The sequence below is a fragment of the Oncorhynchus keta genome, chromosome 32, assembly GCF_023373465.1.
Source record: "Oncorhynchus keta strain PuntledgeMale-10-30-2019 chromosome 32, Oket_V2, whole genome shotgun sequence".
NCBI classification, from domain to species: Eukaryota; Metazoa; Chordata; class Actinopteri; order Salmoniformes; family Salmonidae; genus Oncorhynchus; species Oncorhynchus keta.
Window position 1 is genome coordinate 35,567,336 of NC_068452.1, and position 16,529 is coordinate 35,583,864.

General features: G+C 47.3%; 1 protein-coding gene across 24 annotated transcripts in view; it reads right to left on the minus strand.

Moving 5' to 3' along the window:
• Nucleotides 1–16,529, minus strand: part of adgrl1a (adhesion G protein-coupled receptor L1a) — a 341,447-nt gene that overhangs the window by 90,804 nt on the left and 234,114 nt on the right. For all 24 annotated transcript variants that reach the window (XR_008088866.1, XR_008088865.1, XR_008088862.1 and 21 more), the window contains one exon: nt 15,210–15,319. Coding sequence is in view for 8 of the 24 variants with exons in the window: in XM_052491581.1 (XP_052347541.1) it covers nt 15,210–15,319 (110 nt within the window). In the remaining 16 variants the exon portion in view is untranslated. The remainder of the gene's footprint in view (nt 1–15,209; nt 15,320–16,529) is intronic.

A 16,529-nucleotide genomic window follows, 5' to 3' on the forward strand; every position in this document is an offset into this window, starting at 1 on the left:
AAGGAGGAGGGGGAGAATGAGGCGGGAGGAGGGGAGAAGGCGGAAGGAGGAGGGGGAGAATGAGGCGGGAGGAGGGGAGAGGGGGAGAATGAGGCGGGAGGAGGGGAGAGGGCAGAAGGAGGAGGGGTAGAATGAGGCAGAATGAGGCTCACAGTGTCAGAACAGCATGGTGGATGGAGAAAGCGAGAGAGAGAGGCGAGAGCAAGATGCTCATGGCTGTAAACAGACACACTGTGGGCTGATGGGTAAAGTGGGGCCCTGCATGGTGCATTGTGGAGGTTTGATGTGGTGTCTCTTTATGACAGTTATGTGTCAGACAGGGTCCAAGGGGGAGCAGGGGGTCCTTTATATCATGTTTCTGTGTGACCTGTTTTCTAAACACACACTGCCTTCAGGGAGATAACAACATTGTGTGTGTTGGTGTGGAGGGTGATGGAGTGGAGGAGAGGAGCTAGAATAAAGGAGAGGTAGAGAGAACGAGAGAGAAGCAGAGAAATTAGAATAAAGGAGAGGTAGAGAGAATGAGAGAGTGAAACATAGAAATGAGAATAAAGGTAGAGGTAGAGAGAACCCTAATAAAAGAGGGATGAACTGCTTTGGTGAGGAAGAGGAGAGAAAGAGAAGAAAAGAGGAAGATTTGATTTGCTGACATCCGCTGGTCCTTGTCTGCTGCTCTGTAAAGTAGCAAACACACACACACACACACACACACACACACACACACACACACACACACACACACACACACACACACACACACACACACACACACACACACACACACACACACAGTGCATTGCGGGGTGTTAGTGTACAGTAGAGCAACCTGGGTCTCTGAGTGTCTGATTCATTCAGGCTCCATCGTAGGTCCCCTGGTGAGAATGAAAACCCAGGCACCTCCTCTGCTCAGCACTGCTCTCCAGAACCCTATCAATTATCCCCACTGCTAACGAGGCACAGCACGCTAACAAAGAGCTACATATACACGGACACCTGAGGAGCACTGCAGGACAACCTTTCTTCTCCTCTCTCCTTCACCACACTGCTGAGAAATAGCATGCCCTCTCTCCTCCCTCCTTCACCACACGGCTGAGAAATTGCATGCCCTCTCTCCTCTACCACACTGCTGAGAAATAGCATGCCCTCTCTCCTCTCTCCTTCACCACACTGCTGAGAAATAGCATGCCCTCTCTCCTCTCTCCTTCACCACACTGCTGAGAAATAGCATGCCCTCTCTCCTCTCTCCTTCACCACACTGCTGTGAAATAGCATGCCCTCTCTCCTCTCTCCTTCACCACACTGTTGAGAAATAGCATGCCCTCTCTCCTCTCTCCTTCACCACACTGCTGAGAAATAGCATGCACTCTCTCCTCCCTCCTTCACCACACTGCTGAGAAATAGCATGCCCTCTCTCCTCTCTCCTTCACCTTACGGCTGAGAAATAGCATGCCCTCTCTCCTCTACCACACTGCTGAGAAATAGCATGCCCTCTCTCCTCTCTCCTTCACCACACTGCTGAGACATAGTATGCCCTCTCTCCTCTCTCCTTCACCACACTGCTGAGAAATAGCATGCCCTCTCTCCTCTCTCCTTCACCTTACGGCTGAGAAATAGCATGCCCTCTCTCCTCTCTCCTTCACCTTACGGCTGAGAAATAGCATGCCCTCTCTCCTCTACCACACTGCTGAGAAATAGCATGCCCTCTCTCCTCTCTCCTTCACCACACTGCTGAGAAATAGCATGCCCTCTCTCCTCTCTCCTTCACCACACTGCTGAGAAATAGCATGCACTCTCTCCTCCCTCCTTCACCACACTGCTGAGAAATAGCATGCCCTCTCTCCTCTCTCCTTCACCTTACGGCTGAGAAATAGCATGCCCTCTCTCCTCTACCACACTGCTGAGAAATAGCATGCCCTCTCTCCTCTCTCCTTCACCACACGGCTGAGAAATAGCATGCCCTCTCTCCTCTACCACACTGCTGAGAAATAGCATGCCCTGTCTCCTCTCTCCTTCACCACACGGCTGAGACATAGCATGCCCTCTCTACTCTCTCCTTCACCACACGGCTGAGAAATAGCATGCCCTCTCTCCTCTCTCCTTCACCACACTGCTGAGAAATAGCATGCCCTCTCTCCTCTCTCCTTCACCACACTGCTGAGAAATAGCATGCCCTCTCTACTCTCTCCTTCACCACAAGGCTGAGAAATAGCATGCCCTCTCTCCTCTCTCCTTCACCACACTGCTGAGAAATAGCATGCCCTCTCTCCTCTCTCCTTCACCACACTGCTGAGAAATAGCATGCCCTCTCTCCTCTCTCCTTCACCACACGGCTGAGAAATAGCATGCCCTCTCTCCTCTCTCCTTCACCACACGGCTGAGAAATAGCATGCCCTCTCTCCTCTCTCCTTCACCACACGGCTGAGAAATAGCATGCCCTCTCTCCTCTCTCCTTCACCACACGGCTGAGAAATAGCATGCCCTCTCTCCTCTCTCCTTCACCACACGGCTGAGAAATAGCATGCTCTCTCTCCTCTCTCCTTCCCCACACTGCTGAGAAATAGCATGCCCTCTCTCCTCTCTCCTTCACCACACTGCTGAGAAATAGCATGCCCTCTCTCCTCTCTCCTTCACCACACGGCTGAGAAATAGCATGCCCTCTCTCCTCTACCACACTGCTGAGAAATAGCATGCCCTCTCTCCTCTACCACACTGCTGAGAAATAGCATGCCCTCTCTCCTCTACCACACTGCTGAGAAATAGCATGCCCTCTCTCCTCTACCACACTGCTGAGAAATAACATGCCCTCTCTCCTCTCTCCGACACCACACTGCTGAGAAATAGCATGCCCTCTCTCCTCTCTCTTTCACCACACTGCTGAGAAATAGCATGCCCTCTCTCCTCTCTCCTTCACCACACGGCTGAGACATAGCATGTCCTCTCTACTCTCTCCTTCACCACACGGCTGAGAAATAGCATGCCCTCTCTCCTCTCTCCTTCACCACACTGCTGAGAAATAGCATGCCCTCTCTCCTCTCTCCTTCACCACACGGCTGAGAAATAGCATGCCCTCTCTCCCCTCTCCTTCACCACACTGCTGAGAAATAGCATGCCCTCTCTCCTCTACCACACTGCTGAGAAATAGCATGCCCTCTCTCCTCTCTCCTTCACCACACTGCTGAGAAATAGCATGCCCTCTCTCCTCTCTCCTTCACCACACAGCTGAGAAATAGCATGCCCTCTCTCCTCTCTCCTTCACCACACTACTGAGAAATAGCATGCCCTCTCTCCTCTCTCCTTCACCACACTGCTGAGAAATAGCATGCCCTCTCTCCTCTCTCCTTCACCACACTGCTGAGAAATAGCATGCCCTCTCTCCTCTACCACACTGCTGAGAAATAGCATGCCCTCTCTCCTCTCTCCTTCACCACACTGCTGAGAAATAGCATGCCCTCTCTCCTCTCTCCTTCACCACACGGCTGAGAAATAGCATGCCCTCTCTCCTCTCTCCTTCACCACACTGCTGAGAAATAGCATGCCCTCTCTCCTCTCTCCTTCACCACACGGCTGAGAAATAGCATGCCCTCTCTCCTCTCTCCTTCACCACACGGCTGAGAAATAGCATGCCCTCTCTCCTCTCTCCTTCACCACACGGCTGAGAAATAGCATGCCCTCTCTCCTCTCTCCTTCACCACACGGCTGAGAAATAGCATGCCCTCTCTCCTCTCTCCTTCACCACACGGCTGAGAAATAGCATGCCCTCTCTCCTCTCTCCTTCACCACACGGCTGAGAAATAGCATGCCCTCTCTCCTCTCTCCTTCACCACACGGCTGAGAAATAGCATGCCCTCTCTCCTCTCTCCTTCACCACACTGCTGAGAAATAGCATGCCCTCTCTCCTCTCTCCTCTCTCCTTCACCACACTGCTGAGAAATAGCATGCCCTCTCTCCTCTCTCCTTCACCACACGGCTGAGAAATAGCATGCCCTCTCTCCTCTCCCGCTCTTGTCTCATTCATCCTTCATTCCCATTTCTTCCAGGTCCCTAATGGTGTCCCTACACATATTTTCTCTTTCATCATTGCATTTCTCTCTCTTTCTCTCTGAAATGTGTCAAACTACAACACAACTACCCTTCTCCTGACAAACCCACCCAGACAAGTAAACTATGAGTTACAGAAGCTGTGTCCAGAAAGGCACTGATATGAATACAAGCCCCAGAATGCATTTCTGTGGTTCAAATGTCCCGATCCGCAGTACACAGACCCAGTGGTGACTTATAGAAACGTATAGAAGGACATGATACAGAAGTTAAAGCTACTAAACAGTATAGAGTAGCACAGTACATGACGGTGATTTAACAATTCAATTATTCCGTTAGCTGCACTGTTATTGTTAAGAAGATAAGTTGGCCAACTGATGCAATAGCAGAAGGCCTGACTCTCCACTGAGTGTAACAGTCCTGGTCGTGTAGCATGGATCTCCCCACTGGAAAGAGCAGTAGGGATCAATAATGATGTAGTGCTACATTTACTGGGAGCAGGAACAGGTAGAGTTCTACTCTCCTCTTTACATTTACTGGGAGCAGGAACAGGTAGAGTTCTACTCTCCTCTCTGCTCTCTACATTTACTGGGAGCAGGAACAGATAGAGTTCTACTCTCCTCTCTGCTCTCTACATTTACTGGGAGCAGGAACAGGTAGAGTTATACTCTCCCCTCTGCTCTCTACATTTACTGGGAGCAGGAACAGGTAGATTTCTACTCTCCTCTCTACATTTACTGGGAGCCGGAACAGGTAGATTTCTACTCTCCTCTCTACATTTACTGGGAGCAGGAACAGGTAGAGTTATACTCTCCTCTCTGCACTCTGCTCTCTACATTTATTGGGGGCAGGGACAGGTAGAGTTCTACTCTCCTCTCTACATTTACTGGGAGCCGGAACAGGTAGAGTTCTACTCTCCTCTCTACATTTACTGGGAGCAGGAACAGGTAGAGTTCTACTCTCCTCTCTGCTCTCTACATTTACTGGGAGCAGGAACAGGTAGAGTTCTACTCTCCTCTCTACATTTACTGGGAGCAGGGACAGGTAGAGTTCTACTCTCCTCTCTACATTTACTGGGAGCAGGAACAGGTAGAGTTCTACTCTCCTCTCTACATTTACTGGGAGCAGGGACAGGTAGAGTTCTACTCTCCTCTCTACATTTACTGGGAGCAGGGACAGGTAGAGTTCTACTCTCCTCTCTACATTTACTGGGAGCAGGAACAGGTAGAGTTCTACTCTCCTCTCTGCTCTCTACATTTACTGGGAGCAGGGACAGGTAGAGTTCTACTCTCCTCTCTACATTTACTGGGAGCAGGGACAGGTAGAGTTCTACTCTCCTCTCTACATTTACTGGGAGCAGGGATAGGTAGAGTTCTACTCTCCTCTCTACATTTACTGGGAGCAGGGACAGGTAGAGTTCTACTCTCCTCTCTACATTTACTGGGAGCAGGAACAGGTAGAGTTCTACTCTCCTCTCTGCACTCTGCTCTCTACATTTACTGGGAGCAGGAACAGGTAGAGTTCTACTCTCCTCTCTACATTTACTGGGAGCAGGGACAGGTAGAGTTCTACTCTCCTCTCTACATTTACTGGGAGCAGGGATAGGTAGAGTTCTACTCTCCTCTCTACATTTACTGGGAGCAGGGACAGGTAGAGTTCTACTCTCCTCTCTACATTTACTGGGAGCAGGAACAGGTAGAGTTCTACTCTCCTCTCTGCACTCTGCTCTCTACATTTACTGGGAGCAGGAACAGGTAGAGTTCTACTCTCCTCTCTACATTTACTGGGGGCAGGGACAGGTAGAGTTCTACTCTCCTCTCTACATTTACTGGGAGCAGGAATAGGTAGAGTTATACTCTCCTCTCTACATTTACTGGGAGCAGGAACAAGTAGAGTTCTACACGCCTCTCTACATTTACTGGGAGCAGGGACAGGTAGAGTTCTACTCTCCTCTCTGCTCTCTACATTTACTGAGAGCAGGAACAGGTAGAGTTCTACTCTCCTCTCTGCTCTCTACATTTACTGGGAGCAGGAACAGGTAGAGTTCTACTCTCCTCTCTGATCTCTACATTTACTGGGGTCAGGAACAGGTAGAGTTCTACTCTCCTCTCTGCTCTCTACATTTACTGGGAGCAGGAACAGGTAGAGTTCTACTCTCCTCTCTGATCTCTACATTTACTGGGGTCAGGAACAGGTAGAGTTCTACTCTCCTCTCTGCTCTCTACATTTACTGGGAGCAGGAACAGGTAGAGTTCTACTCTCCTCTCTACATTTACTGGGGTCAGGAACAGGTAGAGTTCTACTCTCCTCTCTACATTTACTGGGGGCAGGGACAGGTAGAGTTCTACTCTCCTCTCTGCTCTCTACATTTACTGGGGTCAGGAATAGGTAGAGTTCTACTCTCCTCTCTACATTTACTGGGAGCAGGAACAAGTAGAGTTCTACTCTCCTCTCTACATTTACTGGGAGCAGGGACAGGTAGAGTTCTACTCTCCTCTCTGCTCTCTACATTTACTGAGAGCAGGAACAGGTAGAGTTCTACTCTCCTCTCTGCTCTCTACATTTACTGGGAGCAGGAACAGGTAGAGTTCTACTCTCCTCTCTGATCTCTACATTTACTGGGGTCAGGAACAGGTAGAGTTCTACTCTCCTCTCTGCTCTCTACATTTACTGGGAGCAGGAACAGGTAGAGTTCTACTCTCCTCTCTGATCTCTACATTTACTGGGGTCAGGAACAGGTAGAGTTCTACTCTCCTCTCTGCTCTCTACATTTACTGGGAGCAGGAACAGGTAGAGTTCTACTCTCCTCTCTACATTTACTGGGGTCAGGAACAGGTAGAGTTCTACTCTCCTCTCTACATTTACTGGGGGCAGGGACTGGTAGAGTTCTACTCTCCTCTCTGCTCTCTACATTTACTGGGAGCAGGAACAGGTAGAGTTCTACTCTCCTCTCTGCTCTCTACATTTACTGGGAGCAGGGACAGGTAGAGTTCTACTCTCCTCTCTGCTCTCTACATTTACTGGGAGCAGCAACAGGTAGAGTTCTACTCTCCTCTCTGCACTCTACATTTACTGGGAGCAGGGACAGGTAGAGTTCTACTCTCCTCTCTGCACTCTGCTCTCTACATTTCCATGGGTTCCTACAGGCTTCGTCCGCAGCAGTTGTAGACGAACGTTACGGGCCTTCCCAACAACGCAGAGAGAAAGAACATAGAGAAATAATAGGAACGGATTAACACCTAGTAATACAAGTACCAATAAATACACAATGAGTAACGATACCTTGGCTATATACACAAAGTACCAGTACCTAGTCGATGTGAAGGGATACGAGGTCATTGAGTAGATACAGTGGGGCAAAAAAGTATTTAGTCAGCCACCAATTGTGCAAGTTCTCCCACTTAAAAAGATGAGAGAGGCCATAATTTCCCTCATAGGTCCACTTCAACTATGACAGACAAAATGAGAAAAAAAATTCCAGAAAATCACATTATAGGATTTTTAATTAATTGATTTGCTCGGCAACATGATATGAATCTACTGTGGTGTTGGATTTTTACTCCAGGAAATATATGTATAGTATATTATAGTATAGTGTTGTTTAATGATGTGTGGTGAACTAGGAAATACATATAGTGTGTAGTATAGTATGGTATAATAAGGTATAGTTTGTACAGTACACTCAGTATGTGTTGATAGAAGCCAGTTGTGAAGCAAGCCTTGACAGAGTGAATCTGTGTCACAACAGTGTGTCTTGCTCTGTTCTGCCCAGTGAAGACAAAGTGATGTCTCTGTAAGGGCTTGCAGGGTTTTTGGCACTGTGAGATATGACTTGACTTGTTGGCTGTTGTTATGTTCTGCTGGCTAGCTCACACATCCTAACACACACATTAACACACACACTAACACACACACAAACACTGGCCGCCTCTTCTGAGCTCATCTGACAGTGCTGTGTCGACTCAGCTGCTTCGCCTGTCACCTCCACGTTTCAGGTGGCTGGTAACACAAAGCACACAGAGGACCCTGTCACACACACACTTGCACGCAAACACCCACACACACACCCACACCCACACGTGTCATGCCTGCACGCATCATGCCAGCTGCCAACAGCGGCCCTTTAAACACCCTCCCTCTATCCCTAACCCCTATCCCTCACCCGTTAAGTAGAACCAAACAAACAAACATATGTCACCCATAAAGACACCAAAACACCCTGCACTCCCAGTGAGCCATGAAAGATGGGGCATTACCAGAGCGATTAGCAGCAGCAAATTCAATTAATCTCTGCAGAGGGAGAGGGGTAGACAGCGGGAGGGATGGTACCCCCCTCTCCTGGTAATTAATAGAAGCCCAGTTAGATGCCACTAGGTTTGGGATGAGATGACCTTCTCCTGGTAATTAATAGAAGCCCAGTTAGTTGTCACTAGGTTTGGGATGAGATGACCTTCTCCTGGTAATTAATAGAAGCCCAGTTAGTTGTCACTAGGTTTGGGATGAGATGACCTTCTCCTGGTAATTAATAGAAGCCCAGTTAGTTGTCACTAGGTTTGGGATGAGATTACCTTCTCCTGGTAATTAATAGAAGCCCAGTTAGTTACCACTAAGTTTGGGATGAGATGACCTCCTCCTGGTAATTAATAGAAGCCCAGTTAGTTGGCACTAGGTTTGGGATGAGATGACCTTCTCCTGGTAATTAATAGAAGCCCAGTTAGTTGCCACTAAGTTTGGGATGAGATGACCTTCTCCTGGTAATTAATAGAAGCCCAGTTAGTTGCCACTAGGTTTGGGATGAGATGACCTTCTCCTGGTAATTAATAGAAGCCCAGTTAGTTGTCACTAGGTTTGGGATGAGATGACCTTCTCCTGGTAATTAATAGAAGCCCAGTTAGTTGTCACTAGGTTTGGGATGAGATTACCTTCTCCTGGTAATTAATAGAAGCCCAGTTAGATGTCACTAGGTTTGGGATGAGATGACCTTCTCCTGGTAATTAATAGAAGCCCAGTTAGTTGTTACTAGGTTTGGGATGAGATGACCTTCTCCTGGTAATTAATAGAAGCCCAGTTAGTTGTCACTAGGTTTGGGATGAGATTACCTTCTCCTGGTAATTAATAGAAGCCCAGTTAGTTGCCACTAAGTTTGGGATGAGATGACCTCCTCCTGGTAATTAATAGAAGCCCAGTTAGTTGGCACTAGGTTTGGGATGAGATGACCTTCTCCTGGTAATTAATAGAAGCCCAGTTAGTTGCCACTAAGTTTGGGATGAGATGACCTTCTCCTGGTAAGTAATAGAAGCCCATTTAGTTGCCACTGGGTTTGGGATGAGATGACCTTCTCCTGGTAATTAATAGAAGCCCAGTTAGTTGCCACTAGGTTTGGGATGAGATGACCTTCTTCTGGTAATTAATAGAAGCCCGGTTAGTTGCCACTAGGTTTGGGATGAGATGACCTTCTCCTGGTAATTAATAGAAGCCCAGTTAGTTGCCACTAGGTTTGGGATGAGATGACCTTCTCCTGGTAATTAATAGAAGCCCAGTTAGTTGCAACTAGGTTTGGGATGAGATGACCTTCTCCTGGTAATTAATAGAAGCCCATTTAGTTGCCACTAGGTTTGGGATGAGATGACCTTCTCCTGGTAATTAATATAAGCCCAGTTAGTTGTCACTAGGTTTGGGATGAGATGACCTCCTCCTGGTAATTAATAGAAGCCCAGTTAGTTGCCACTAGGTTTGGGATGAGATTACCTTCTCCTGGTAATTAATAGAAGGCCAGTTAGTTGCCACTAGGTTTGGGATGAGATGACCTTCTCCTGGTAATTAATAGAAGCCCAGTTAGTTGCCACTAGGTTTGGGATGAGATGACCTTCTCCTGGTAATTAATAGAAGCCCAGTTAGTTGCCACTAGGTTTGGGATGAGATGACCTTCTCCTGGTAATTAATATAAGCCCAGTTAGTTGTCACCAGGGTAGTTGCCTATCCTCACCACCTGGGGGCGGCTCGTCAGGAAGTCCAGTACCCAGTTGCACAGGGCGGGGTCGAAACCCAGGGTCGAGACCCAGGGTCTCGAGCTTGATGACGAGCTTGGAGGGCACTATGGTGTTAAATGCCGAGCTGTAGTCGATGAACAGCATTCTCACATAGGTATTCCTCTTGTCCAGATGGGTTAGGGCAGTGTGCAGTGTGGTTGAGATTTGTATCGTCTGTGGACCTATTTGGGCGGTAAGCAGATTGGAGTGGGTCTAGGGTGTCAGGTAGGGTGGAGGTGATATGGTCCTTGACTAGTCTCTCAAAGCACTTCATGATGACGGAAGTGAGTGCTACGGGGCGGTAGTCGTTTAGCTCAGTTACCTTAGCTTTCTTGGAAACAGGAACAATGGTGGCCCTCTTGAAGCATGTGGGAACAACAGACTGGGATAGGGATTGATTGAATATGTCCGTAAACACACCAGCCAGCTGGTCTGCGCATGCTCTGAGGGCGCGGTTGGGGATGACGTTTGGGCCTGCAACCTTGCGAGGGTTGACACGTTTAAATGTTTTCCTCACGTCGGCTGCAGTGAAGGAGAGTCCGCATGTTTTAGTTGCGGGCCGTGTCAGTGGCACTGTATTGTCTTCAAAGCGGGCAAAAAAGTTATTTAGTCTGCCTGGGAGCAAGACATCCTGGTCCGTGACGGGGCTGGTTTTCTTTTTGTAATCCGTGATTGACTGTAGACCCTGCCACATGCCTCTTGTGTCTGAGCCGTTGAATTGAGTTTCTACTTTGTCTCTATACTGACGCTTAGCTTGTTTGATTGCCTTGCGGAGGGAATAGCTACACTGTTTGTATTCGGTCATGTTTCCAGTCACCTTGCCCTGATTAAAAGCAGTGGTTCGCGCTTTCAGTTTCACGCGAATGCTGCCATCAATCCACGGTTTCTGGTTTGGGAATGTTTTAATCGTTGCTATGGGAACGACATCTTCAACGCACGTTCCAATGAACTCGCTCACCGAATCAGCGTATTCATCAATGTTGTTGTCTGACGCAATACGGAACATATCCCAGTCCACGTGACCTCAGTGCCGGAGCTTCTTGTTTGAGTTTCTGTCTGTAGGCAGGGATCAACAAAATGGTAATTAATAGAAGCCCAGTTAGTTGCCACTAGGTTTGGGATGAGATGACCTTCTCCTGGTAATTAATAGAAGCCCAGTTAGTTGCCACTAAGTTTGGGATGAGATTACCTTCTCCTGGTAATTAATAGAAGCCCAGTTAGTTGTCACTAGGTTTGGGATGAGATGACCTTCTCCTGGTAATTAATAGAAGCCCAGTTAGTTGTCACTAGGTTTGGGATGAGATGACCTTCTCCTGGTAATTAATAGAAGCCCAGTTAGTTGTCACTAGGTTTGGGATGAGATGACCTTCTCCTGGTAATTAATAGAAGCCCAGTTAGTTGCCACTAGGTTTGGCATGAGATGACCTTCTCCTGGTAATTAATAGAAGCCCAGTTAGTTGCCACTAGGTTTGGGATGAGATGACTTTCTCCTGGTAATTAATAGAAGCCAAGTTAGTTGCCACTAGGTTTGGGATGAGATTACCTTCTCCTGGTAATTAATAGAAGCCCAGTTATTTGCCACTAGGTTTGGGATGAGATGACCTTCTCCTGGTAATTAATAGAAGCCCAGTTAGTTGCCACTAGGTTTGGGATGAGATGACCTTCTCCTGGTAATTAATAGAAGCCCAGTTTGTTGCCACTGGGTTTGGGATGAGATGACCTTCTCCTGGTAATTAATAGAAGTCCAGTTAGTTGTCACTAGGTTTGGGATGAGATGACCTTCTCCTGGTAATTAATAGAAGCCCAGTTAGTTGCCACTAGGTTTTGGATGAGATGACCTTCTCCTGGTAATTAATAGAAGCCCAGTTAGTTGCCACTAGGTTTTGGATGAGATGACCTTCTCCTGGTAATTAATAGAATACCAGTTAGTTGCCACTGGGTTTGGGATGAGATGACCTTCTCCTGGTAATTAATAGAAGCCCAGTTAGTTGCCACTAGGTTTTGGATGAGATGACCTTCTCCTGGTAATTAATAGAAGCCCAGTTAGTTGCCACTAGGTTTTGGATGAGATGACCTTCTCCTGGTAATTAATAGAATACCAGTTAGTTGCCACTGGGTTTGGGATGAGATGACCTTCTCCTGGTAATTAATAGAAGCCCAGTTAGATGCCACTGGGTTTGGGATGAGATGACCTTCTCCTGGTAATTAATAGAATACCAGTTAGTTGCCACTAGGTTTTGGATGAGATGACCTTCTCCTGGTAATTAATAGAAGCCCAGTTAGTTGCCACTAGGTTTTGGATGAGATGACCTTCTCCTGGTAATTAATAGAATACCAGTTAGTTGCCACTGGGTTTGGGATGAGATGACCTTCTCCTGGTTAGAAGCCCAGTTAGTTGCCACTGGGTTTGGGATGAGATGACCTTCTCCTGGTAATTAATAGAATAAGTTGCCCTGGGTTTGGGATGAGATGAGTAGAATACCAGTTAGTTGCCACTGGGTTTGGGATGAGATGACCTTCTCCTGGTAATTAATAGAATACCAGTTAGTTGCCACTGGGTTTGGGATGAGATGACCTTCTCCTGGTAATTAATAGAATACCAGTTAGTTGCCACTGGGTTTGGGATGAGGAGGACTGTAACACTGAATGTAATTCACTCAGGATCTATTTATATTCTGGTGGCAGAGCCTGACAACACGTAGCGTGGTGCGGCAGAATGCGGCGCGGGTGGGGAGAACTAACGTGTTTTGTGTGTTTGCAAGTCTGGTCTGGCCCACAGCCCATCCCTGAGGGAGAGGAGAAGACTGACGGAGGACTGTTCTAATTGACTCGTCTTTCTCACTTCAGACCGCCAAGACTTTTCATCACAACGCGATCAGGTTCCAATTTTCTCATAACCCCCTCCACCCTCCTTCCTTCAGATCCAATAAACAAGCTTCTTTAATAGAAGACAGGAATAGGAAAAATGCAAGTCAGCAGCTATTTAATCATCACTTTCGATTGGCTCCGGTGTGCAGTCAGAGGGAAATGTCTGGTCTGGAATAAGAGAGAATAAGAGAGGACGGAAGAAGAAACTATTTATTTATAACCCAGGACTAGATCACCACCTAACAACAAAACAACACGAGACTAGACCACATAAAGTAGAACATAGCAACCAGGGGCCAGCCAACCTGACCACCACAACAAGTCAACTCACATCTCAGGGCTACATTCAGAGAGAGAGATGATAGAGGATACTGAAAGAGGACATGATCTCACCCAAAGGCTGCAGGGCAAAAGAGAGAGAGAAGAAGAAAGATAACACAGACTAGAAAACCTTCCCCAACAGCAAAGGTCACAGTTATAACTTTTACTGTTGCGATGGTAACAGGACTCAACCCTGAACTACAGTATATATCTAGAGGCAGGTTAGCTGAGGGCCTGTGAGCACCGAGCAGAGGAGGGTCAGAGTTCATCATAATCTTAAGGGGGCACAGCCAGCCAGGTAGGACAGCTCCTCTAGAGGCCTGGAGGCCATGCTGCACTTTGTGTTGCACTTGGACAGTTGAAAGTGGAGTGTTGGGACAACTCCTACAGGTGACAGTGGAGTGTTGGGACAACTCCTACACGTGACAGTGGAGTGTTGGGACAACTCCTACACGTGACAGTGGAGTGTTGGGACAACTCCTACACGTGACAGTGGAGTGTTGGGACAACTCCTACAACCTGCAAAGAGAAAAGAAAGCGACATCGGAAGATAAAGAGAGGGAGGGAAAGAGATGAGATCAATGGATAAAGTGTAGAATATTTTGTTGTAGAAGAAAGGCATGAAACCAAGAGAGAGAAGGTTGACAGAGAAGGAGAGATGAAAAAAGGCGATATTGACATGGAGATATGTTGAGAGGAAGAGAGGAGTGTGAGAATTCAGAGAAGAGGTCAGGGAGTTGTTGATGTCGGTTTTGCTTTCTTCAGTTCCTGTACTCACGGCTCCCTGAAGGAAAAAACATAGACATTCACCCACAGAGTATCTTTTACCCACCTCTTCCCTTCATCCCTCCCATAGTCATCAATCACCCTCCCCCTCCCCCACACACACCACACTTCTGTCTCTCCCCAGTGGAGGGGGGATGAGGCGGCAGCCCCCTGGAATACTCCTGCACAGTGAGAGGATCAATGCTGAGAGTAATACTACATGAGGAGGAGGGGACACTGTCTGAGCAGAGATTTTCACATGACTGAGGCTCCACACAACACCAGAATCCTCACCCTGTCTGCCTGTGTTCTTGTGTTCTTGTGTGTGTGTGTGCTTTCGGGTGTGAGTGAGAGTGTGTGAGAGACAGCGTGTGATGTGGGTGTGTGTACATGCGTGTGTGTGTGTGTTTGTACTTGTGTTTGTGCTTGTGTATGAGCAACAGAGCGCATGCGTAATGTGTGTGTACGTGCGTGTGTGTGTGTGTCACACCTGCCACGGAGATATGAGCAGCACCCGAGGGAGCCGGCAGCCAGTTACCATGGGGATATTGAAATGTGCACATCTTCAGGGTCATGTGGTCTATGTTTGTGTTAACATTGTAGCATGATGACACAGACACAGTCTTCTGCCTCCCAGTCTCACTGTGGACAATGTTCACTGTTCTTGGAGATCAGAGGGACCACTAAGATGTTTGGCACCAGATAAAGCAAACTATCAGGCCCAGGGGTCAACGTGTGTGTGAGTGTGGTGGTGTGTGTTACCGCTATGATCGGCAATAAATGCTGACCCCTCGCTGTACTACTGTATGAAGTGCTTATCTGCCATGGTGTTTGTGGAGCACCTTCCCCGTGTGAAAATCTCTCTCAGCCTCTGGAGCGTTGCACTGTCAATGGAGAAAAAGGGTTTAGTGCTGTATGTGTGTAGGTGTGTTTGTTTGCAGGTGTGTGTGTGTAGGTGTGTGTGTGTGTAAGAGAGAGAGAGAGCAAGAGCGAGAGAGCAATGTGTGTCTGTCTGGTCTGGTCTTGGTCTGTCTGTTTGTGTGAGTGTCTGAGAGAGAGAGTCTGTGTGTGTGTTGGTGTGAATGACAGTCAGTTGCTGAGAGGGGTTAGGTGGGGGAGAAGGGGGATGGGGATGGGGGGTGGGGAAGGGGGTGAGGGGTGTGGGTGATGGGGGGTCTGGGTACTCACTGTAGGGGACACACTCGTACTGTATCTCCAGGTACTTGTAGGTCCCTGGGCAGGGGTCTGGGAACACATCGGACCCTGCCACCACCACACACTGGGTACGGTTATTACATCTGTCCCACAGAAAAGAGAGGGGGAGAGAGAGAGAGAGAGAGAGAGAGAGAGAGAGAGAGAGAGAGAGAGAGAGAGAGAGAGAGAGAGAGAGAGAGAGATATATATATATATATATATATATATATATATATATATATATTAGAGGGAGAGAGATAGAAAGAGCAAGGGATATATATAGAGAGAGATAGAAAGAGTGAGAGAGAGAGAGAGCGAGGGAGAGAGATAGAAAGAGTGAGATATATATATATATATGAGAGAGAAAAAGAGAGAAAGAGCAAGAGAGAGAGAGAGAGAGAGAGAGAGAGATAGATAGATAGAGAGAGAGAGAGAGAGAGATAGAAAGAGGGAGAGAGAGAGAGAGATAGAAAGAAAGAGCGAGAAAGAGAGAGTGAGTGAGGGGAGAGAGAGAACATTCAAAGGAACACAAAATTCAACATACAAATTAGGATCTGGCTAAAAATACTTGAATCAGTTATATAACCCATTGCCCTTTATGGTTGTGAGGTCTGGGGTCCGCTCACCAACCAAGAATTCACAAAATGGGACAAACACCAAATTGAGACTCTGCATGCAGAATTATGCAAAAATATCCTCTGTGTACAACGCAAAACAGCAAATAATGTACGCAGAGTAGAATTTGGGCTGATACCGCTAATTATCAAAATCCAGAAAAGAGATGTTAAATTCTACAACCACCTAAAAGGAAACAATTCCTAAACCTTCCATAACAAAGCCATCACCTACAGAGATATGATCCTGGTGAAGACTCTGTTCAGAAACACATACAGACCCCACAGAACTCCAGGACAGCAACACAATTAGACCCAACCAAATCATGAGAAAACAAAAAGATAATTACTTGACACATTGGAAAGAATTAACAAAAAAACAGAGCAAACTAGAATGCTATTTGGCCCTAAACAGAGAGTACACAGCGGCAGAATACCTGACCACTGTGACTGACACAAAATTAAGGACATCTTTGACTATGTACAGACTCAGTGAGCATAGCCTTGCTATTGAGAAAGGCCGCCGTAGGCAGACCTGGCTCTCAAGAGAAGACAGGCTATGTGCTCACTGCCCACAAAATTAGGTGGAGATTTAGCTGCACTTCCTAACCTCCTGCCCAATGTATGACCATATTAGAGACACATATTTCCCTTAGATTACCTAGACCCACAAAGAATTTGAAAACAACTCCAATATCTA